Source organism: Trichoderma citrinoviride (assembly GCF_003025115.1).
Source record: "Trichoderma citrinoviride strain TUCIM 6016 unplaced genomic scaffold BBK36scaffold_4, whole genome shotgun sequence".
NCBI lineage: Eukaryota > Fungi > Ascomycota > Sordariomycetes > Hypocreales > Hypocreaceae > Trichoderma > Trichoderma citrinoviride.
The window spans coordinates 1222055-1244001 of record NW_020194712.1 but is presented as its reverse complement, the minus strand read 5'-3'; the positions used below and the strand labels follow the sequence as shown (position 1 = coordinate 1244001).

General features: G+C 53.5%; 8 protein-coding genes and 1 non-coding gene across 9 annotated transcripts; 7 read left to right on the top strand and 2 right to left on the bottom strand.

Moving 5' to 3' along the window:
• Window positions 1-334: 334 nt before the first annotated feature.
• On the top strand, window positions 335-751 carry BBK36DRAFT_1157830 (hypothetical protein; the record flags this gene model as incomplete). The annotated part of the gene is made up of 1 exon (XM_024894039.1): window positions 335-751. One exon carries the CDS (start codon window positions 335-337, stop codon window positions 749-751), a length of 417 nt encoding a protein of 138 aa, XP_024751478.1.
• A 709-nt stretch (window positions 752-1460) lies between these two features.
• Window positions 1461-2337, top strand: BBK36DRAFT_1139660 (hypothetical protein; the record flags this gene model as incomplete). The annotated part of the gene is made up of 2 exons (XM_024893326.1): window positions 1461-2213; window positions 2314-2337. The coding sequence occupies 2 exons, from the start codon at window positions 1461-1463 to the stop codon at window positions 2335-2337; spliced, it is 777 nt and encodes a 258-aa protein (XP_024751477.1).
• Window positions 2338-2893: 556 nt separating this feature from the next.
• BBK36DRAFT_1114039 (cytochrome P450) lies at window positions 2894-4678 on the top strand (the record flags this gene model as incomplete). The annotated part of the gene is made up of 4 exons (XM_024889976.1): window positions 2894-3153; window positions 3243-3286; window positions 3351-3835; window positions 3902-4678. 4 exons carry the CDS (start codon window positions 2894-2896, stop codon window positions 4676-4678), a joined length of 1566 nt encoding a protein of 521 aa, XP_024751476.1.
• Window positions 4679-8966: 4288 nt separating this feature from the next.
• Window positions 8967-10820, top strand: BBK36DRAFT_1157828 (PTR2-domain-containing protein; the record flags this gene model as incomplete). Its single annotated transcript, XM_024894038.1, has 2 exons — window positions 8967-9364; window positions 9428-10820. 2 exons carry the CDS (start codon window positions 8967-8969, stop codon window positions 10818-10820), a joined length of 1791 nt encoding a protein of 596 aa, XP_024751475.1.
• Window positions 10821-11458: 638 nt separating this feature from the next.
• Window positions 11459-13009, top strand: BBK36DRAFT_1114959 (MFS general substrate transporter; the record flags this gene model as incomplete). The annotated part of the gene is made up of 1 exon (XM_024890081.1): window positions 11459-13009. The coding sequence occupies one exon, from the start codon at window positions 11459-11461 to the stop codon at window positions 13007-13009; it is 1551 nt and encodes a 516-aa protein (XP_024751474.1).
• Window positions 13010-16079: 3070 nt separating this feature from the next.
• On the top strand, window positions 16080-17222 carry BBK36DRAFT_64887 (C4-dicarboxylate transporter/malic acid transport protein; the record flags this gene model as incomplete). Its single annotated transcript, XM_024898430.1, has 2 exons — window positions 16080-17096; window positions 17178-17222. The coding sequence occupies 2 exons, from the start codon at window positions 16080-16082 to the stop codon at window positions 17220-17222; spliced, it is 1062 nt and encodes a 353-aa protein (XP_024751473.1).
• A 661-nt stretch (window positions 17223-17883) lies between these two features.
• BBK36DRAFT_t70 lies at window positions 17884-17970 on the top strand. The gene has a single exon. It is a non-coding gene; the product is annotated as a tRNA-Arg (tRNA).
• Window positions 17971-18116: 146 nt separating this feature from the next.
• BBK36DRAFT_1195019 (hypothetical protein) lies at window positions 18117-19576 on the bottom strand (the record flags this gene model as incomplete). The annotated part of the gene is made up of 3 exons (XM_024896878.1): window positions 18117-19019; window positions 19107-19340; window positions 19409-19576. 3 exons carry the CDS (start codon window positions 19574-19576, stop codon window positions 18117-18119), a joined length of 1305 nt encoding a protein of 434 aa, XP_024751472.1.
• A 428-nt stretch (window positions 19577-20004) lies between these two features.
• BBK36DRAFT_1113944 (Aldo/keto reductase) lies at window positions 20005-21375 on the bottom strand (the record flags this gene model as incomplete). The annotated part of the gene is made up of 4 exons (XM_024889967.1): window positions 20005-20028; window positions 20083-20772; window positions 20850-21075; window positions 21146-21375. The coding sequence occupies 4 exons, from the start codon at window positions 21373-21375 to the stop codon at window positions 20005-20007; spliced, it is 1170 nt and encodes a 389-aa protein (XP_024751471.1).
• Between the last annotated feature and the right edge of the window lie 572 nt (window positions 21376-21947).

Below are 21947 nucleotides of genomic sequence, written 5' to 3'. Positions count from 1 at the left end.
ACCATTCATGCACCGCGGGACGGTTAACACTTGATGAGGCAAAGCTCTACTCTGGGCATCTCCGAGAAGAAGCCAGCCAACAGCAGAAGAAAGCCTCGTGTAGCACAAGGGGCTCGAAGGTCATGGAATCATTAGGCAGAGTGCCAGCCAAGTCTGCCCAGAAGCGCGGGGTATAACTTGATGTTATCGCAGGGCTGCGAGGCATCTTGAGTCTTTTGCTTTCATGCGACATATTCGGTCAGCTTGGTTTTGACGCCCGTTTGTCAGTTGTCTCGATACATAGCTGTGTATCAGCATAGCATCGATACATTGAATATCGAAGCATCCATAAGCCATGTCCGGCCATTTTGACGCGGATGCCTACAAACGCAACAGCCTTCCGAAAACGTTCTATCGGGTAACTTATCCCGGGTCTCAAGCTCGGGATGAAGACACCGGAGATTATGTATCAGACACGAATCTCGAGATTTCAGACAATCTGCATCTGAAGCAAGTCGCCGAGAACCATTTCTACTGGCGGAGAGAACCAAGCCCTTTTGTATCCGTCTTCTCTGACAAGAAACATGCCCTCAACTGGGCGTACAGACGAGTGGACAGGCTCAACTGTGGCCTGGACGAGGTCTACATCAGCAAGATTGATACGGCAAAGCTGCCGCTTGGCACCCGCGTGTTTGATGCTACGTTTCTGGTCGGCGTGCTAGATATCTATCATCCATCACCTCAATCTCTCAACTTATACGGAAAGACATAACCGGGCCTTGGATAGACCTGTTTTTAGACGAATAGATGTTTTATGTACCATCGAAATCACTGACCTTGGCTAGGTACCTTAACTCGACAGTAGCCTTCCAAGCAGACTTACATGGCGCGACTGCAACAATGACTGTAGCCTACTCGGACTACCCTCCTACTCATATCAAGCCTTGAGACGCACCGTTTCTTTAGTAAGAAGCCCTGGAGGTCAAAGACGTGAATTTACATGAAGAAAGCTTTTGTCTGGACCGTTGCAGTCTATTTTTGTAGCACAGGGTTACGTTTATCCAAGCCACGGCCACGAAATGGGCCTGCCTTCCACCCCTCCCAAGGGCGCCTCGGTCAGGCAGAAACCAAGTTCAGCAGCGCAACTTTTTATACTTGATGAGGCGAGGCTCTACGTTGGGCATCTCCAGAAACCAGCCGACCAACAGCAAATAAAGCCTCGTGCGGTACAACAATGTCGGAGGCTACCCGCATGGAAGCATCAGGCAGTCGGAGTGGCAGTGCCAGCCATCGAGGTCTGCCCAGAAGCGCGGGGTATAACTTGATGCTCTCGGCACCGATTTCAGTCGAGAGATGTTGAGTCCTTCTGCGTTAATACTTACGACATCTTCTATTAGCTCGTTTTCGGCATCCTTTGTCACTTTGCATACCTGTGTACCAGCATAGATAGCATCGATTCAGCATCAAAGTGCCCAAAAGCCATGGCCAGCACGTTTGACCTGAAACCCTACGTATGCGACTCTCTTCCGGAGAAGTTCTATCGGATCGATTATACTGGCTCCCAAACTTCGAAAGATGCCACGGGAGATTATGTTGCAAGAGCCAACTTTGACATGATCCCCATAGAGAAGAGTTTCAAGGAAATCCTCGAGGACCATTTCAAATGGGAACACGTTCCCAGCTGTTTTATATCCGTCCTCAGTGACAAGGAGCATGCCGACTATTGGGCTGGGAAGGCGCCGGCTTGGCTCCGTTCACGTGGCGTGGAGAACCCTGAGGTCTCCATCAGCGAGATCGACACGACGCAGCTCCCAGCTGGTACCTACGTGTTCATGGCCAAATCTCTGGTCAACAGGCTCGATATCAAATACAAATATTGGAAGCATGAATATCTTTTCCTGCATCGCATTCCGCATGAGGCCATAATCAGCCCGCAGGGCCTGAAGAGCCCTAAGGAGGCTGAGATGACCAAGGAGGCAGAGAAGACCAAGGAAACTGGGAAGTCTGGGGCGATTGAAGATCCAGGGACGTGCGATTCTGCGGTCAACAATGGGACAAGCTCCCCTGACGGAGAAACAGACCTGTCGGAAAAGTTCGATGGTCTGCAGATCAAGGATTCAGTGCCTGTTCGCAGCACACCGAGAAAGATGAGGAGCGAGAAGAAGCCAATCGTGTATGAGCGACCTCCTTGGTGCGTGGAGACTGTGGTTAGGATTCGCAGGAGGAAGAATGAGGTTCGAGGTAAATCAAGATCTAGGCAACACTTCAATTCTTAACAAAAGCTCAAGTTACAGTACTGTTAACAGCATGAACTGAAACCTCAATCCTCCCCAGTATTCCTTTACCGTCGAGGCTTGATCGCCAGCTCTTAGATATAACCCACTCAGTCCGATTTCCTTTCGAAAGAGTTGACGCAGTTCTCCATGGATTATGCCGTGTAACTGCTGCTGGCTAGGCTCGATTTCATTCTTATTATAGGCATCTATCCCGTAATTTTCGATCGAACTTGTGCCTCGATTATCGATGAACGAACTATCAGTCCTTCAATCATAGCGCTGAAACCGTATAGGTAAATTCATCACAAGAGACTCTCAAAGTCTATTATGACAATTTTTAGTATGGGCATTCACTGTTTTTTCTCTCTTTGAACGCCCGCTTACACGTTGATGGCCTTATGAAAGGAGCTCACGATGCCCCAAACCAGACGCTTACCCTGAATTCCAGCGGTATTCGGTTAGCGGATAACCTCGATACAAGACTTCCACAAACTTCCGCTAGCATCACAAGTAGTGTTCCACCTAAACGATGCAACTCATCCACAATTTTCACAACTTTCACTTCAAACCTACAACGACCATGATATGAGTGTTTTCAGCTAATCATTATCTGGGCAACTAGCTGCATGTGGTGGGGAATGGAAGTGGGATCCTGGCTGATATGGACTCCATTGTGGGCTCTGGGGTACGGACTTGGTGTGCTCCTCTTGAGCATCACGACCATCGTCTTGTATAGACTCTTTCTTCACCCGCTGGCACGAATTCCAGGCCCAAAACTCGCCGCCATTTCAAATATCTGGCACGCATATCACGCTCGCAGTGGACGCATGTTCGAACTGGGAAAGAGGCTGCATCGGGAGTATGGCGAAGTCGTGCGAGTCGGACCCAATGAGCTCTGGTTCAACAGCAAAGAGGCCTTTGACAAGATTTACAGTACGTGGGACGGCGCATTGATGATGGTAACTTTGACGTAGCATGACTGACAAGTCTGAAAGGTAGCACAAAGGGTTTCGAGAAGACTGACTTCTACTGTACGTTGAAACGAGTCGAACATCACGGCTGGTGACTTGCTTACGGATTGATCAACGGCTCTAGTGGCAACGAGCCTCAACACGCCAAAGATAGATGCCTGTTTGCGTCCTCATTTTGCCGACAGCCTCGATCTCCTTTCTGAGCGGGACATGAAGCGTTACCGCCTGCAGAGGCGACTCATTGGACGAGTCTACCAGACGGCCAACGTGGTCAAGTTCGAAGCAGCAGTCGACGACGTTATCAAGCAGGTGATTGCGCGACTGGAAGCCCTGAATGGTGCAGAAATCGATCTCAAGGAATGGATGCACATCATCGCCGTCGAATGTCTGGGAGCGTCGGTCCTCTCTTGGTCTCCGGGACTGCTCAAGGCGGGAACGGATTGGGGTTCCAGCGCTCACAGCTACCTTGGCTGGAGAAGGAAGAGTGTCATGGGCCTCTTCCCGACGTTGACCAAGTTGACCTTCCGTTCCAATTCGTTGGAGTGGATATTCCGGGATGTTTGGAATCTCAAGTACCCTGCTTCGTCTAAATTTCGATCATTCTTTCCTGTCAGTTGCAACAACCCCACCGGATACCTCCAAAGCTGTAGGTTCGTTTGCTCATCTGAACATTAGGACGTCGGGAAGCGCATCTCTCGAAGGATGTCCGCTCTGAAACCGAATGCCCCCAAAGACAACCGGGCAGATCTAATGGCGGACCTGATTCAGCTTCATAAGGATAAGCCTGATTTCACAGTAAACTATCTCAGGAAAATGGCCATGACCAACTTTGGCGCGGGGCATGAGACCCTGGCATCAACTCTGACGTCGATTTTCACCATGGTCGGCACACATGACGATGTGCAGAGGAGAGTAAGACAAGAGATTCGGAGCGCCACGGATGCCTCGTCATATGCAGGTACACTTCAGCTGCAATATCTGCGTGCGGCAGCAAGAGAAGCGATGCGCCTCCATCCGGTCCTCAGCATGTCGCTGCCTCGCCGAGTCCCTGACGCGGGCTTACACGTTCACGGCTACTTTATCCCGGGAGGCACGACAGTCGGGTGCAACCCCGTGGCGTTGCATCGAAACGCAGACGTCGTGACGGGATCCGATCCAGAAGCTTACGACCCGGATCGCTGGCTCGGTGGCGAGTCTTCGGGTACGCGCCTCATGGAGCGATACAGCCTCAACTGGGGCGGTGGGCCAAGGATTTGTCCGGGGAAGAACTTGGCCGAGATGGTCGTTTATAAAGTCATATCAGCCCTATTCGAGCGGTTCAATGTGGAGGTGTCTGTACCGCCGGAAGTTGGGCAACCGTCCTACTTCTTGTCAATGATCACCGGGGTCAAGGCCCGGTTCTTGTCTGTCGCTCCACAGCCGGCGGGAGAGACGGCCTTCCATGAGAGCTGAACCATATTTCATTGTGTGTTGGTGACGGAAAGGTGTGGAAGCAATCTGTAATGCCGATGAAGTCGGTTTGGCTCAGTAAAAGACGTCGATACCAGGTTGACCAATGCTAAGGCTGTAGTTATCATTTGGCATCGAACCGAAAGCCTGGGCAGGTCTATCGGCTTCTCGCGTTAGAATCTGCCGAAATACAGCTGCAAAGGAGTGCAGAACGTCAGAATGCAGTATCTTGACATATGAGGATGTCACACCTCGTGGTGAGAACCCACTTCAATAGAGTTGGGCTGTGCTGTGCTCCGGAAGATTGGTCGTCTTCCGGAGTTGCATGCCGCAGTGTGCCAAAGAGAAGCAGGGCGTCCATTGTCGAACCTCCGGTGGCTGTCGGCCGTTTCAAGAGGTCGCATTGATACGCTATCAAAGGACACTCTCCGGACCAATTTCATGCTCCTTTCCTGCGTTGATGCTAATGTATCTGCCTAGTGGGCACTAATGCTGTGAGGGAGTGGTTCTGTTGCATTCCATCACATTTGACAGAGGTTCACCCCCAAATGCCAAGGAGTCGATGGTGGAGCTGACGATGCTTGCTAACGGAGATGGCAACGAACAGGGGAAAGCGTCAGTTGGGTGAGTTGAAATCTCGTGAAGTAAAGTTCCGCAAGAACTTGTTTGCACATTGTTGGTTGACTTGAGATAAAGCCGTTGACAAGGTGGCTGTCAGCCACAGGCAAACTTTTCCCTCGCAATCGCCTCTGGACGCGAACTTGAATTGTGAAAGGGTGTGCTCGCCGTTCTAGTCCCTCAAGTCCCAGGAACTCGACAACGGGCCACTAAATCGAATGTTCGGCGAAGCGCCACCTCCGATGGCTTCGGGGATGCCTCGTGGGAAATTGAGACGGCGTTGGCTTCAAAACCGTCTAGCAACTCTGGCCGGACTGTCTTCCATCCAAGCCTAGGATGCGCCATCCCCGCTCCCTCGTGCACCCCGGACATGTCTAGAAATGTTATCGAACCCTTCCATTCGTGGCGTTATTAGAGGATAACAAATGGCCGAGAGACCTGGCCAGAAGCAGCTGAGCAACCTGGTCAGCCCTCCCCTTCATCACTCCACTTAGATAACCCGTCCATTCTGCAATGGCCTGGTACGGCAAGGCGTGTGCGGGTTGATGTTACTCTTACATACGAAGTACTGGAGATTGGCGCTCGGTACTCCATACTCCGTAACTTGAGAAGGATCATGGCTAATGATCAGTACGAGAAACCCAGGCCGGACTCCGCCAAGTGATAGTAAAAGCATTCGTCCGGGACCAATGAGCAGTGATGCATATCGTGCCCGACACTTGAGCCTTGATAAGGCGATGCGCCCACCAGGTTGGAACATCTGACGATGCTAGGCAACGGCGAAATGAGACGGCCTTTTTCAGGTAGAAGGGTGCGGCTGATGGTGTCCCAAATTGTCACCCTTGTCCTCGATCTCAACCGCGGAATTGAATCCTTTCGACCCCAATATCATCTTTTCCATGGTTAGCCGTCTCTGGCCGTTGACGCACTAGCCAAATAGCCTTTGACTTCTCCTTCTGGCAGAAAGACTTCGCGACGCCCAACGGTGACATCTTGTGAAGTCATCGCCGTGACCGATTGCTTCAACAAACACGAGGTCTGCTCTACCCCGTCTGGGGTAATCTGGATTTCCTGGCCCGCGCTCGACGTCAAATCCAAGGGACTGGACGAAGCTCGGCCTCTCCCCAGATATTCCCCAATATCTTGACTAACAGATTGCTCTTCACCCCATCGCGAAGTTGATTCCGAGCGTGCGCATTACGAAACATTTTGGAAAGCAGTGGCGACTGGCCCACTCAACCCCGTATGATTTGAGATGGACATCTGCAACGAGGATGCTGAAGGGCCGGAGAGGGCTGTCACGACTGGACGCTGGTGGGCCTCGGACGGCCGGTAGGGTTGCACCCATCGGCTTGGTGAGGCCCAAGTCGCGCCTCCTCATGGCCGTTGATGAAGTTGAAGCTGCAAAAGAGCCGATCGCGATGAGTAGCGCTCCATGTATGTACATCAAGCAGTACAAAAGACAAGCATCGTAAAATGTCCTTGGCGAAGGACTTTTGCGCAAGCCACATGGACATGTCTTCCCACCGTGCAGCGTTAGCAAAGCTTGGGCCGGCCGCCACGCAGCTGGGGGATCTCTTTGTCGACCACACACCTTTGCCCTAGCCCGTCCTCTCCGAGAGGCATGGATGGGATCACCAGGATTTGGGTTCCCCATCGGGCTGCACTCCGTCACGCCACCCGCCCTTTGGGCTTGGGCCAACGGCACATGCCTGTCGAGGCGTCCAGGAACGAGAGCGCGCAGCCCGGCATCAAACGTTGCTTCGGATTGTTTGCTTCGACTGACTCTTGCTGGCCGCCCTTTCGCCTGGACCCGAATTGCGTGCTTTCGGCGGCGGCTCCCGGAGTCCAGACCAACGGGGACCCTGGAATGCTGATACGGATGCTAGCAGTAATACTCATTACGAGTAAGACCATCTCGCTCGGTGTGCTACTACTAGTTCGCTTTGAGGTCGTCGTACGTATTATGGAGCAGCAATTGCTAAAAAGTAACCTTGAGCATTTGAGCTTTACGCTTGAAATTAGAGAGCGACGGGGGGGGGGGGGGCCTCCAGTATCTGTGGAGTGCGCATGTCTCCCCTGCACGCTGCAAGCTTAAAGGAGATGCTGCGATGCCATTGGATCCCGCCATGCCGCAGATGAGGGAAGGGGACTTTTGCAGAGTGGCGCCTAAGCGTGGGTTGAGTCGAGAGGGCCGCTCACCATGCCTGGACCAGCCTAGGGTGACATGCTGCCATGCTGACGGTGGATTTCCCGTGGCCAAAAAGGCCATTGCCGGACCCGGCCGAGAGAGAGCAGGAAGAAGCATAACAAGCTTAAGGTTGTGGTTACACGGGGAATTTCGAACATCGTGTGGAATGCAACCTCTGGCTGGCGGAGCAAACAGGGCGACCGCGCGCAGTCGATCTGGTGTCTCGTCTGCATCAGTGTCAGCGATAGTACAACTACTTGTATGTATGCAATCGTCAGACAGCGGATTGTTTGATCTTGGCGACTCAGGCTGCGGCACCAGATAGCGATTAAGCGGCTCGGCCAATATCTGTGTCATCGCTTAGATGCCAAGGAGGCTATCTGGCGTCGCCCCGCCGCCATCACAAGGCTTGTCGTGTGCCTACGCGCGTGTGCAAGTACGAACACTTGTAATAGCAGCCGCTGCTAGGCTGGCGCGCCGACTCGCCGGATCGTTTCGGGGCCCGGAGAGAACGCCGTGCAGGGCCCTTGATGCGACGCCTCTTGCGCTGAGGATGAAGCACATAGAGCGGGTTCGCCGTAGTCTGAGGCGTAGCACCGCGATCCAGGCCCTCGGTGAGCATGATGCAATTTCAGCGATCCGCGAAAGTGCCGATGGCGAAGCATGTGAGTCTAAAATAACCGAGGAGGAGGGACGGGCAGGCGAGCCCTGTTGGATGGCGACAGCGATGGCGTTGCAGGCATTGATCGTATCGCATCGTTGGACTGTGACTGTGCTTCTGGAGGAGGAGAGACGATCAATGGCAGCAATTGATACGAGGGCGCCTACCTGCTGTGAGGCGCCGTCCAGGCCATGGCAGGCGGTCAGAGGCTTAATCGATTAGCGGCCAGGCGTAGACTTTGATCCGCCTCGTGCAGGATCCCACACCACCGACACCTCGTCTCTGCACCCTCCTCGCTATCAATCTGGCGTCTCGCCACCTCCACTCTGGGCCATTTCGTGCGTGCTGGCCCCGGCACTGGCCCGGGATCTTTTGTCTAGTTGCCACCGCCTTGCCCTGAAGCAGCATCGCGCTCCGGCGGCTGCTCGTCTTGGCCCGAGGCGCCTGGTCGCTTGTGTGCCTGTCCTGGCTGCTCTAGTACCGAACGGGCAGCAGAGCCACGACCTCGTCCTTCGCCTGCTGTGCCAACACTCGCGCGATACGGGACGAACAAGGACAAGGCCGGGCCAGCACATGGTTGCGCATGGTTTGGAGTGGAGGGCCTTTGGGGGTCCTTGGGGTACCTTTTCCGCAGCCGGCTAATCGAAATCCCCAGTTGACTCAGACGCTTTCCCCCATCGTCGTACCAATATATAAGTCAACTTCTCGGCCGCATACAGAAGCGCCTCTCTTCTTCTCCTCTCGTGCTGTGAAGCCCATTCCGTCTCTGCCCACTTCATCTGCTGGGTCGTCAAACTAGAAGCTCAAAGCATCAGTCCACCATGAGCAACGCCGCCAACCTCGACGTGGACGTCATCGCCGAGGCGGACCACCGCGCCGCCGGCTTTGACGAGAAACCCACGGCCGCTGTCGACATCCGAAGCGACGCGGACTACGATGACTTCCCTACCGAGGAGGAGCTGCGCACTCTGCGCCGTGTCTCGGGAAAGATCAAGTGGGCCATGTACACCATCGCCTTTGTTGAGCTTTGCGAGCGTTTCTCATACTACGGTTCCTCCGTCCTCTACACAAACTTTGTGAACCGTCCTCTGCCTGCTGGCTCAACCACCGGCTCTGACCCCGATGGCGGCCACCCCGGTGCCCTGGGTATGGGTCCCAAGGCTGCTCAGGGTATCAGCTTGTTCAACCAGTTCTTCGCCTACATCATGCCTCTCGTCGGGTAAGCTTGTGCTTTTCTTCCGCTTCAACTTGAAACACTCGGTTGCTTACATATTGCCAACAGTGCCTGGGTTGCCGATGCCCGCATGGGACGTTTCTGGACTCTGCATCTGGCCATTGGTATCTCTACCATTGCCCACGTCATCCTGGTTGCCGCCGCCGCTCCCGATGTCATCGTCAAGAAGGACAGCGCCTTTGCCGCCTTCATCATCGGCCTCATCTGCCTTTGCGTTGGCACTGGTTTCTTCAAGGCCAACGTCTCTCCCCTGCTGGCCGACCAGAACGAGGACAGGCGCATGCGTGTCGAGACCCTGCCCTCTGGCGAGCGTGTCATTGTCGACCCTGCCGTGACCAACACCCGCATCTTCCTCTACTTCTACTTTGCCATCAACATCGGATCTCTCACCGGTCAGATCAGCATGGTCTACGTTGAGAAGTATGTTGGCTTCTGGCTCGCTTTCCTCATCCCCACCGGCATGTTCCTGAGTGCCCCCTTTGTCCTGTGGAGCCAGAAGAAGAACTACCGCCTGCAGCCTCCCACCGGCTCTCTGCTTCAGAAGTTCCTGCAGATGTTCTTCTACGCTCGCAAGCGCTCAAAGGGCTTCTTCACGATCGACTGGGACACTGTTCGCCCCTCGCGCATTGCCATGGATGCCCGCCCTAAGTGGATGACCTACGACGACGCCTGGGTTGACGAAGTCCGCCGTGGTCTGATGGCCTGCAAGGTCTTCCTCTTCCTGCCCGTCTTCTTCCTGTCCTACAACCAGATGACCGGTAACCTCACCATTCAGGCGGGTACTATGGAGCTTCACGGTGTCCCCAACGACATCATCCAGAACCTGAACCCCATCTCCATCGTCATCATGATCCCCTTGATCGACCACCTCCTCTACCCCGGTCTCCGCAGACTTGGCATTGCCTTCACGCCCATTAAGCGTATGACGACTGGTTTCGTCATTGCCGCGCTCTCCATGGTTGCCTCTGCTGTCATGCAGCACTACATCTACAAGAAGAGCCCTTGCGGCGATCACGCCAACGGCACCATCATCGTTGACGGCGAGGAGGAGCTCTGCCCCCCTGCCCCCATCAACGTCTGGGCGCAGTGCTTGCCCTACATCCTCATTGGTTTCGCCGAAATCTTTGCCAACGTCACCTCTTACGAGTATGCTTACTCCAAGGCTCCTGAGAACATGAAGTCTCTCGTCATGAGTGTCAACCTGTTCATGAGCGCCATCTCTGCTGCCATCGGCGAGGCCTTCACCCCTCTGTCCGACGACCCTCTCCTGGTCTGGAACTACACCACCGTTGCCTGCATCTCCTTTGTCGGCGGTGCTGCTTTCTGGTTCTGCTTCCGCCACCTCGACTCCGACGAGGACAAGTGGAACATGCTCAAGAAGTCCGAGTACATTGGCCAGAATCAGCCGGGTCTGAGCAAGGAGGCCGACGTGGAGCCTTAAGACTTGTCTTCTTTTCTTTTGACGTATGGGTGTGATGTTTTCAAGCGGGGATGGGATATGATACCAAAACTATGTATAGCACTATGAATATTATTTAATGACTATTACAACAATGCCCTGAATATCCGCCCTGTTCTTGACTTTGCAACGTCAAGGTGAGGACTGTGAACGAAAGGAGACGGTAAAGAATGACGGCGACTTTACTAGTTCAGGCTGAGGGGGGCAGAATCCGGGGATTACTCTTCTGGGACGCCGAAGCCGGATGCGGAGAGGACGAGTTTGCGTCGGGATTTCGGTACATGATCCCGACGAATTTTCGGAGCAAGGTAGGATCCCTGTTTGCGTTGATTGTTGGACGCTGAGAGGGCGCAGATCTCACCGTTTTCCCGATCTATAAGTGCTTATGCTCTCCGGATCATAGCGCTGCGTTTCCATGACTTTGTCCAGAGCCTTTGAGTCGTCGAAACTGGGCTTCGTGGTATGAGCCTGGAGTGGGAAATAAGCACTGGACAAAGTTAAGAGGAAGAAGAATGAGGATTTGCTGGATGATCTGACCGGAAAGCCTTCTTTTATGATTTCGAAGAAAGATTTTCGAGTGTTTGCGGGACAGCGTTGCTCAGGACAATAGGGAGCACAGCATGGACTCACGAGACGAGACGATATCGCGGGTTCCCGTCGATACAACAGAAACTTCGAAACAGCAGCACTTTTCCAATGAAAAGCAAGCACACGATCGAGAGCATGGCCTCTATGAAGAGCCCAACGCCTCTCTTCCCGCCACCATCAACGCCGCCTACGACTGGACCGGCCCCGACGACCCAGACAACCCTCGCAACTTCTCCGCCTCGCTCCGCGTCTTCAGCACCATCGCCATCACCATGCTCGCCATGATCGGCACAGTCGCTGGGTCCATGTATGCTCCCGCCCAAGACGCCGTCGCCTCGTCCTTCCGCTGCAGCCGCATCGTCGCCGTGCTTCCCCTTTCGCTGTACAACCTCGGCCTTGCATTCGGGCCCATGGTTGGCGCGCCTCTTTCCGAGACGTATGGCCGCAAGTCTGTGTTTCTGATCTCGACGCCCGTGTTCGTGCTGTTCATGCTCGGATCGGGCTTCAGTCGCTCGGTGGCTGGGCTGACGGTCTGTCGGTTCTTCGCGGGCGTCTTTGCTTCGCCATTGATTAACAATGCGCCTGCGACGCTGCTCGACTTTACGCCGCCGCGGTACAGGGGCGTGAGTTTGGGAGGATACTACGCCGTGCCGTCCTTTGGAGCGGCCTTGGGGCCTTTGATAGGAGGGTTTGTTTTGCTTGTCAAGCCATGGCAGTGGACGCAATGGATCTCCATCTTCATCACGGTTGCGTTCTACATCCCTGTGTGCTTCACGCGCGAGACCTACAAAAAGGTCATTCTCAAACGGCGAGCCACGCGTCTGGGCCTACGAGACTCGGCCTCACAGCGGACTTCCCCCGGACGAGCGTTTCGGCATTTCTTCACTACGCTGATCCAGCGGCCGCTGCACATGCTTTTCACGGAGCCGATTGTTACCCTCGTGAGCGTCTACAACGGGTTCTTGTTTGGGCTTTTGTACACGTTTGTCGTGTCTGTGCCTTGGATATTCAGGCACTACTACGGATGGTCGGTGGAGAGCGAGCCGCTGTCGTATCTGGGGCTGATGTGCGGCACGGCGGCCGCGGCGGCGCCCCTGATTGTGATTGACCTGCGGTATTATCAGAGGCGGTTGACGGCGTGGCAGATGGATCACGACGAGGACGAGCCTTTGCCTTCCGAGAACCGCCTCATGTCTGCTCTGATAGGAAGCGTCATGCTGCCGATTTGTCTGTTCGTGGTGGGCTGGACGGTGCAATTCCGCGTGCACTGGATGGTGCCGATCATCTTCCAGGGCCTCGTCATGCTGTCGTCGCTGCTGGTCTACGCGGGGGCCAACCTCTTCATGCTGGACGCGTACGGCCCGCTGTACGGGGCGTCGGCGTCGGGCGCGATGATGTTCAGCCGGTACTTGCTCTCGGCGGCGTTTCCGCTGTTCGCGCTGCGCATGTATGAGAGTCTTGGGGCCGGGTGGGCGACGAGCGTTCTTGGGTTTGTGACGTTGGTGATGGCGCCGATACCGTGGTTCTTTAGGGCGTTTGGGGAGAGGTTGAGGGGGAGGAGTAAGTATGAGATGAGTACTTAGGAGGGTGTCATGATGATGTGATGATTATGGCTGTCATTGCGATGTGTGTGTATATGTATGAGTTGTCTTAGATGAATTTGTTGAGATGGTGATGTACGATGGAGGCATTGTTTGCGCGGCTCACCGAAATAGAATGCGGCAGGGGAGATTGTTGTAGATCGAGAGAAGACTCGGATCGAAACTCCATTCAAACTCTAGCAACGTCTTGATTTTCCTACCTTGATGACATGTCGAGATCCTCCCTCTCCACCATTACTTGTATCCACAGAGCAAGGGCATCTACAAGCCAAGATCCAAATCGTCACATTTCAGAGCCCCATAGTGATCACAAACAGCATCATGTAAAGGTCAGTGGGATGCGTAATTCGGAAGAGGCTGAGCACAGGCGCCAAGAGATAAGGAAAAGCAAAAAGCAAAGGCATAAATCAGGAACAATCTCTCTTATACGAAGTACAGTAGGAGCTGCACTGTAATACTGGAGATTGGCCTATGCAGATCGGGAACATCGAAATTATAGTTTGCCAAGAGTGGGCTCCGCATCAGATCTACTATATTACACCTCTTGGTTTTTTTTTTCTTCTCTTGGCCATCTATTTTTGGGTAGGATCGTGGGTTTTCTGGGAGGCTGTATAAGACGGATTGCGTTTCGAAGCAAGTGCCGGTGTGGAAGGGCTAGTATATGCCGTGGATGGCCGGACGATCGATCTTGGTGCGACACTGCCTTTGACTAAAAATATCGAGTGGTGTAGGGTTATGAATTGAAGCAACCTTCAGTCGCTAGTTCTCATGGTGATGTTTGAAAGCGATTCGTTACAGTTAGAGTGGGCAATGCAGAGAGGCAGTGCATCAACTTGCTGTGATGTTGTCTCATTACACCCACTGTGATGATTGAGAGTAAAACCTGCCAAGAAGAACGAGAAAAAAAGGGCAGAGAGAACTTGACTCAAGATCCTTGACTGCAAACTTGCGATTGGCAGCTCTGCCATCGTGGCTCTTCGCTGCCAAGAAGCCAAACTGTCTCAGTTGTGTTGTGTTCGATCCATGTTCTTGATACCCAAGGCGCAGCTTCTGACGCATCTTGGCAGCGGCAACACCAGTCATGAGTTTTTGTTGTTGTTGGGTTCTGTTTGCTTGTTTTTCTACTAGTAGTATTCGATTTGATCCTCGCGTGCTTCGAGTCTCATTAAAGTGCCGAGCTTGAGAGCCAGGGCCCCGGTTGGTGATGCAGCCCAACGGAAGCCCGGGGCTTTCGTCGTTCGAATGCCGCAAGTACCTATGTAGGTAGTGTGTAACTTAACGAAAAACTAATTCTCCAGGTGACAATTCACAAGAGGCCGCAAACGCAAGTTGTCTGTTTGCAATTGCCGTTTGTATAAGATTCGACGGAAGAGCGTAAAACTGCAGGTTTGTAGCAATGACCGGGGTTAAACAATCCAATGAGACCAATCCGATCCCAGCTCAGGGTTATCCAGGGCTACACCACGCACCCTGGTCTGTACCCAACGGTGCCATGCTTCAGGATCTTATTCTGAGGCATAATTAACCTAAAATGCGTCGTAATCATGCAGCTGTCATCTTTATTCTGTGGATGTTGTTCAGTAAGAGACTGTTTCTTCGTCTCCATCAATAAAAATAACCATAAAAAGAAAATGGAGATACGGAGTCGCGATCGACGACTTTGCGTTTCAAGGGCTTTCTTCGCCCATGGACCCACGGACGTCGAGTCGCTGGATCCTCGTGAGAGATGCTTGGCTCGCCTGACATGTGAAGACCTTGGCGCATATGCCGGTAATATGGGACCTCATACTTGTACGTTCCTGGAATTAGCCCAGGCTAACACACCTGTCGATCGAAGAACCTCAAATAGAAGCCTCTGATGGACGGAACACGTTATCGAGGCCTATGGGATACGGGAGACTCGGAGTGCAATTGTGCGGTTCGACAGACTCCATCTTCCGTTCCCAACGTTGGAAATCCTTGTCAAGGCCACGACAGGGTGGCAAAGGGGGGGGCTCAAGCTTGCAAATGGCTTCGTATGCAATCCAGCTCTTGCTGCCCAAAGCTGGGCCATCTGCCCATTTTGCAAGATAACGGTTCACCACTTATCTGCCTTGCAGATCATACAAAACCCCTGAGCGTATCTTGGCCCCCCCCCCTGTCAGGACTTGGCCTCGCTAAATAGAATTTGATAGCATCTCCTGCTGCACTGCCGATTAGTGGGATCGGCTTTTAAGGGCGGCGCAAAGTGCCGGCTGCTGCATGGGGGGAGGGTAGGAGTGCGGTTCTACGAGATGTATACGGAGTACGGAAGCAATTGTATGTATGGTAATACAGTACACAGCAGAGACGCCCCCCCTTCTAGCGGAATAGCCGACGTAGCTTCTCTACTGGAGCCCCGGCAAACTGAGTCGAAATGAGACGCCTATTTTCTGGGTCTTGAGAGGAATGAACCTGGTGTTGCGACGTCTGGGCATTTTTTCGCGACTCTGTTGCGTCAGCTCTCTGTGCGCAGCATATCGCATCTCCATCTGCCTGTCTTGGCTTTCTTCTTCGAAGGGGCAACGGAGAGAGTCAGGGAGCTACCGGGGCAAGGGTCTTGAGAATTTCGTCAAGGTGGTCCAAGAGCAAACTGAGCCGGGGGAGGGAGATTGTGGGCGGCGGCGAGAGTACTTAGATATGAAAAGGTCCTCGAACGTTGACCGAGGGCCTGTTCGAAGGAAGTTCAAACAGACAAAGGTTTTTCAATTTCTCTTCTAGACATTCCTTTGGTGTGTGCCTTCTTTTTGAAGTGCTTTGGGACTTTTTGTTTGACTTATACCTGGCGCCTGTCTGAGCTCCCACAGCACATATCCGTCCAGAGAGACAGTTTTGCCTACATACCCCCTGATAGAGACGACTACAACAACAAGGAAAGATGACGAGACCATTTGGTCCTGTGGACCACGACGATATGGAAAGGGGACACCTCGACTCCAGCCCCAACAGCCACACACGGTCCTTCTCTGGCGATGTCACTCGCACAAACACCCCGATCCCAGATGACGAGCGGTCCGCCTGCGACGAGAAAGATATGAAAGCTTCCCTGTCTCATGCCGTTGACATCTACGACCCGAACCGGCCAAAGCTGCCTATCCGACAGAGACTTCAACACTTTACATGGGCGTGGTACACTCTGCCCATGAGCACGGGAGGTCTCTCCCTGCTCATCTACGCACAGCCATACCAGTTCACCGGCGAAAGGACGATTGGCTTGACCGTGTACATTATCAATATCCTCATTTTCTCACTGGTGACAATGGCCATGACTGCTCGCTTCTTCCTGCACTCCGGGGAGCTTGTCCGGTCTCTCACCCATCCCCGAGAAGGCTTCTTCTTCCCCACATTCTTCCTCTCCATGGCCACCATTATCACGAGCACGCAGCGATACGTCATACCGGACGACCATCCGATTCTGGAACCGGCCGTCAAAGCTGCGTTCTGGGTGTACGTCGCCCTGACGGCGGTTCTCGCCATCGGCCAGTACAGCTACGTGTTTGCGGCCCATAACCTCGCCCTAAAGACCTTCATGCCGACCCTGATCCTGCCCATCTTCCCCATCATGCTTTCGGGAACCATTGCCTCCGTCATCGCGGGCACGCAGCCCGAATTCGACGCGATGCCCATCCTGGTCGCCGGCCTCACCTGCCAGGGCCTCGGCATGTCGGTGGCCATCCTGATGTACGCCCACATGATCGGACGCCTGCTGCAGTTCGGTCTGCCCAACCGGGAGCACCGACCGGGCCTCTTCATGTGCGTGGGTCCGCCGGCTTTTACCGCCCTGGCTCTGGTCGGCATGGCGAACGGCGTGCCTGACGGCATCAGCGAGCTGGGCATCGACAAGAGCGTCATCAAGGTGGTGGCCATCCTTGTGGCGGTGTTCCTGTGGGCGCTGAGCTCTTGGTGGTTCGGCATCGCCGTCGTCGCTGTGGTTTCTTCGCCGCCAAAGTATTTCCATCTCGGATGGTGGGCCATGGTCTTCCCCAACACGGGCTTCACGCTGGCGACGATTTCGATTGCCAAGGAGCTGCTGAGTCCCGGGTTGCAGTGGGTTACTATCGGTATGAGCTCTTGCATTTTCATCATTTTCATCTTCGTGTTTGTGTGCCATGTTCGGGCGGTGGTTGTTCAGGATATTATGTATCCGGGACGAGATGAGAATGTGGAAGATCACTGAGTGGTGGTTGATGGGGACAAGATGTGTGCGTGTGTGTGTATGTGTGTCTGAAGGGATGGGGCACGATAGATGGAGGTTTCTTGTTTGATTCCTTGTTTGCATGGTTTCCTCCTGGGATTGACGGTTTGATTGTTATTTTGCTTGTCTTTTGCCTTATAGAGGTTTGTTGGAACTTGTTACTTGTTGAATGTACTTTATGCCTGTAATTCTAGACGCTGCTGGGGCTGATGGGTATATGGGACTGTACGATACACGTGTATCTAAACTTGAATGTTAGTAGAAGCATGACGGACTGTTTTTGTTTTTATCAATACCCTGAATGTAATTCAGCCATACATTCAATGTCTACAGGACCATGTGTAAAAAGATTTGATGCTCCGAGACCGATTGCCGGAACAGGCAATCGGCATCGGCACGGCACCGGCATCGGGCGTTAGCTCCGGCCTCTTCAGTGAGCGGTCCCGGGATCAAACAGCCAATACTCGTTGTACTTCAAATTGAGCATAACTTGGAGCTCTGGCTTTAATCTGTTGATAGCTTTAGGATTGAATGTTGGCTCATTCCATTACATTCTGGTTCTAGACTCCATGATATTGCATGTTGCTGCAGCTAGATTTGCCTTATGGATATGGATATGCCGCGGTCTAACATACAAAAAATCGGCCGCGTGGCCTAATGGCTAAGGCGCTAGATTTCGGTTTCCATATACTCTCTCTAGAGATTCCAGGTTCGACTCCTGGCGTGGTCGCTTCTTTTTTTTGCCCTTTTTCTGGTCCAATCTCACGATCTGTCATCATACTCAAGAGTTCCTTCACTGGTCTGACACAAGCAGTTGAAGAATGTATCATTATAATCACGTCTTGTCCACAGGATCTATATACACGCCCTCTCTACTCAGAGAACTTGAAATAAAGACTTGAAATTCGGACTGTCAATCTCCCACCCGCCAGCACCGTTGGGCGCAAACCTGAAATAGCGACGAATATTGTCGATATCCGCCATCCAAATCTCATCCCTATGCCTGTCCAGGTGCTCAAAGATGGACTCGCACATGACCTTTGTGCGCGCCGTCGCCCACCAAACCTCCTTTGACAGAAGCCGCCAAGCAGTCGCGTAGAAACAGAGCATGATGACCAGCGACTGCGTCTGGCTCTGCGACACCTCCTCTTCAAACTCCTTGCTCGCCTTGGCAGGCCAAAAGAGAGTGTAGACCCCTATCTGCGGCAACAAAGGCTTGATGACCCGGCCCTTTGCCGCAGCGTCCATTGTTCGAAGAAGCGGCGTCAGCCGGTCACAGGCGTTGAAGTCCCCCGAGTCGATGCAGCATCCGGCGGCACGGCTCAGGGGAATCGTTCGCGCGCTGAAGAAGAAGTCGTCAAAGACAAAGGCGTCTCGCAGGCCTGCTTCGAACTGCCGGAACTCTTCGATGCTGGCGTAGGACATGGGCGTCTTGAAGATGCCGTTTGTGTATCGTTTGTCCTCCTTCATGGCCTTCATGACCGTCTTGAGGCCGGCTGCAAACTTGAGTAGTCTGTCGGGCTCGCTTTTCATGTCGATCTTGTCGTCTTCGTACGTGAAGAAGGGCATGGACCAGGCATAGTGCACCAAGAGGAGGGCGCAAGCGATGATTACGTCGTGGTTGAAGTCGTCTGTGCCCTGCGATAAGAGGTCTCGGAAGCCGGAGAGAGTGAGGTCGAGATGGTAGGCCATGGATTTGTTGTGTGCTGGGTTGTTGGGCCAGAGGCTTCGTTGGTGAGATGCCGCAATCATTAACACGGCGTGCATCACGACTTCGTTCTAACAGGGCGTCAATATCACCAAAGCAAAGGAAAGCAAGCTTTGACAAACATTTAAAGCCAGAGGGAGCACGCCGTCTCTCCAGACTGAGCTGCCGAAGACGAGTGTCGGCGCTGTGCAGTGATCAAAATGATACATGAGCTGCAGACTGGACATGTCGAGCCCCTGGTCGAGTGGCTTGGGAATGGGGCCCAGACCGGCTCTCTGGTTGTACATCTGTTGTCGGGAGACCTTTGGTAGCATTGCCATGATGCTAAACTCATAATGGCAGGGCAAGTTCCTGGAAGAGCACCTCGAGCAGACGGGGCGGACTTCGTCGCACTGGTGGAAGTTGTGAGCAGATGCTTACGGGTGGATCGCTAGGATGTTCACAAAGAGTGCTGCCATACCTTGACTCTGGACGACTTACACGTGAAGCATCCAGCACGAGATTTGGCATGCCGTTTCCGCTGCCGTGGCTCCCGCCCCAGATCGTCCACTTGCGGCGCCGAAGCGACTTGACTCTGGCCGGGCTTCAACGAGAGGGCAAACACGCCAAAATTTCCGTCCGAAGGCATTGCGGTTACTGAACTGTACTCCAGATGAAAAAGGGTAAGAAGTCAAAGAATAGCACATGAGTAAGTGAGTTGTCGAGAAACAGGAGTCGTGACCTCGTCTACTATTTAAATAAGGCTTCGGCTTTCGCTCGCTACTGGGATGACATGTAAGAGGGCTCGCCTTGTGGCTTGGCTTAGACAAACTAACACAGTATGAGTGCTTTTAGTGTCGTTCGGATAATTACATACCAGGATCTGTCTTTATAAGACAACAAGGGAGAGGTGACATGAATTCGAAAAGATGGAGAGCCGGAGCTGATGATGAATACACTTGATTGGACTGACGTTCCCTATCAACGCCTATGGCTAATAGATTCATACGTAGTAGATACACAATAATTCAGAGCCAACCATTGAGATGATGGCCTCCTGGCAGCACTTCCCCCAGTTCAAAGAGGGTGAGGCTTCGGTGCCTACAAGGTGTTAGCATTCTCACACCTGTTACGTTTGAATCAGCGGCAACGTACCTTTGGCGGCGTCACCCAGTCAAAGTGACCCAATCTCTTGGTCGTCCAAGCATCTCCCGGATACAAAACACCCTTCGGACCACCCAAGAACTCCTGCGGATATCCAGGGTGGAACGGCACCGCGCTCTCAATCGTCTCTTTCTCCTCGTCACTGAGATCAATCGCCAACGCATCGATATTAGCCTTTAGCTGCTCAATCTTGCGACCGCCCAGGATGGGAAAACAGTAAGGAGCCTTGGTCCTGGCCCAAGCCAAAGCGATGCTGGTGATGGACGTGCCGCGCGCCACAGCAATCTTCGCCAGCGTGTCCGCCATGACCGTCTTCTGCGGCTTGTCGACAAAGGGCACCTTTCTCCCTTCCCGCTCCCCCTCCTTCTCGGCCGCCCGCTGCGCCGAAGTGCGAAAGTAGCCCATCCCCAAGACGCCAAAGGGCGCCTGGGCCATGCCCTCGTCGATGCACATGGGGATGACGTCGCGCTCAATCTCCCGCTCGGCGGCGTTCCACTGGCCCTGGTAGACGGAGAACTGGGTGAGGCCCTTTTGGCGGGCGTACTCGTTGGCCTTGGAGACGATCCAGGCCGGGGTGCTGGAGATGCCGAGGTAGAGGACCTTGCCGGCGACGACGAGGTTGTGCAGCGAGTGCATGAGCTCTGGGATGCTTGTGGTGAAGTCCCAGGTGTGCACGTAGTACTGATAAGGATTCTCCTGTTAGCAACTCTCATGAAGATGGTTTTGAGGCAGCAGAAGAAGAGTGGCAGTTCCCTTACCAGATCAATGTAGGATGTCTGCAGGTTCTTGAGGCTGGCCTCGATGGCGACGGTCAAGGACTTTTTGTTGTTTCCGCCAAAGTTGGACTGGATCCGCGTGTCTTGCTCGGCCAGTCGCCAGGGAGACGTGTACTTGGTGGCGACGATGATTTCCTCCCGGTTGTCGCGCGTCTTCATCCATTCGCCAATGATTCTCTCCGACTCTCCGTTCTGGTAGTTGTTGGCACTGACATTTCCCCCATATCAGCATATTATATAAGTACTTCTATGAAACCCTCTGGAAAGTGTCGACTCACGTGTCGATAAAGTTGCCCCCCTGACTGTAAAAGTAGTCCATCAGCTCAAACGACTGCTCCTTGTCGCAGCTGCCCATGATGTCCGCCCAGGCCGTGCCGAATCCCATGCCTCCGAGGCAGAGGGGGCTGACTTTGACGGCGGCCGCGGGGGCGAGCTGGCGGTGGTAGCCCAGCAGGCTCTTGGGCGGGGGGGCGTCGCCGGGGAGGTTGTTGGCGTTTTTCTTGGACATGATGGCGGATATTGACAGTCGCTTTTGAATGGATGGGGTGTTTTGGTTGTCTGGTCCAGATGCTTGATGTGCTTGAGGCTGGGCGAGACGCTTCCAGTGTCCATGATGAGCGATGCTTCAACTTATATAGATGCTTCGACGTTGTCCACTTTCTTGTCCGTTTTCTCTCTTCACTTTCTCTCTCAAACTATCGTATATCAATCCTGGCATACGAAGCTTTTCGATGTCCAAATCAGGCTGTCGAGAACATCGTATTCTCAATATGCAATACCACAGTATGGCTTCACACTCACTTACACGCATTTCTCATCCACCGTCGTGTGCCGAATCGGGAATACGACGCAAGACGGGTGCTAGCGCAAGACATGTTCCCATCCGCTGCGGGCAGATCGACCCGAGATTGGCTATTTGAAGGGATCAGGGGCCACTGTTGCCGTCGTTCCACGGAATATTATCGAAGGCTGCATTATGAGCGTGCTCAGGAGATCTCAAGCAAGTGGCCAATTGCGGCATTTGAATGTTCCCATTGATGCGAATGAACGTACGAGGGCTACCGTCAACCTCCACTGTCG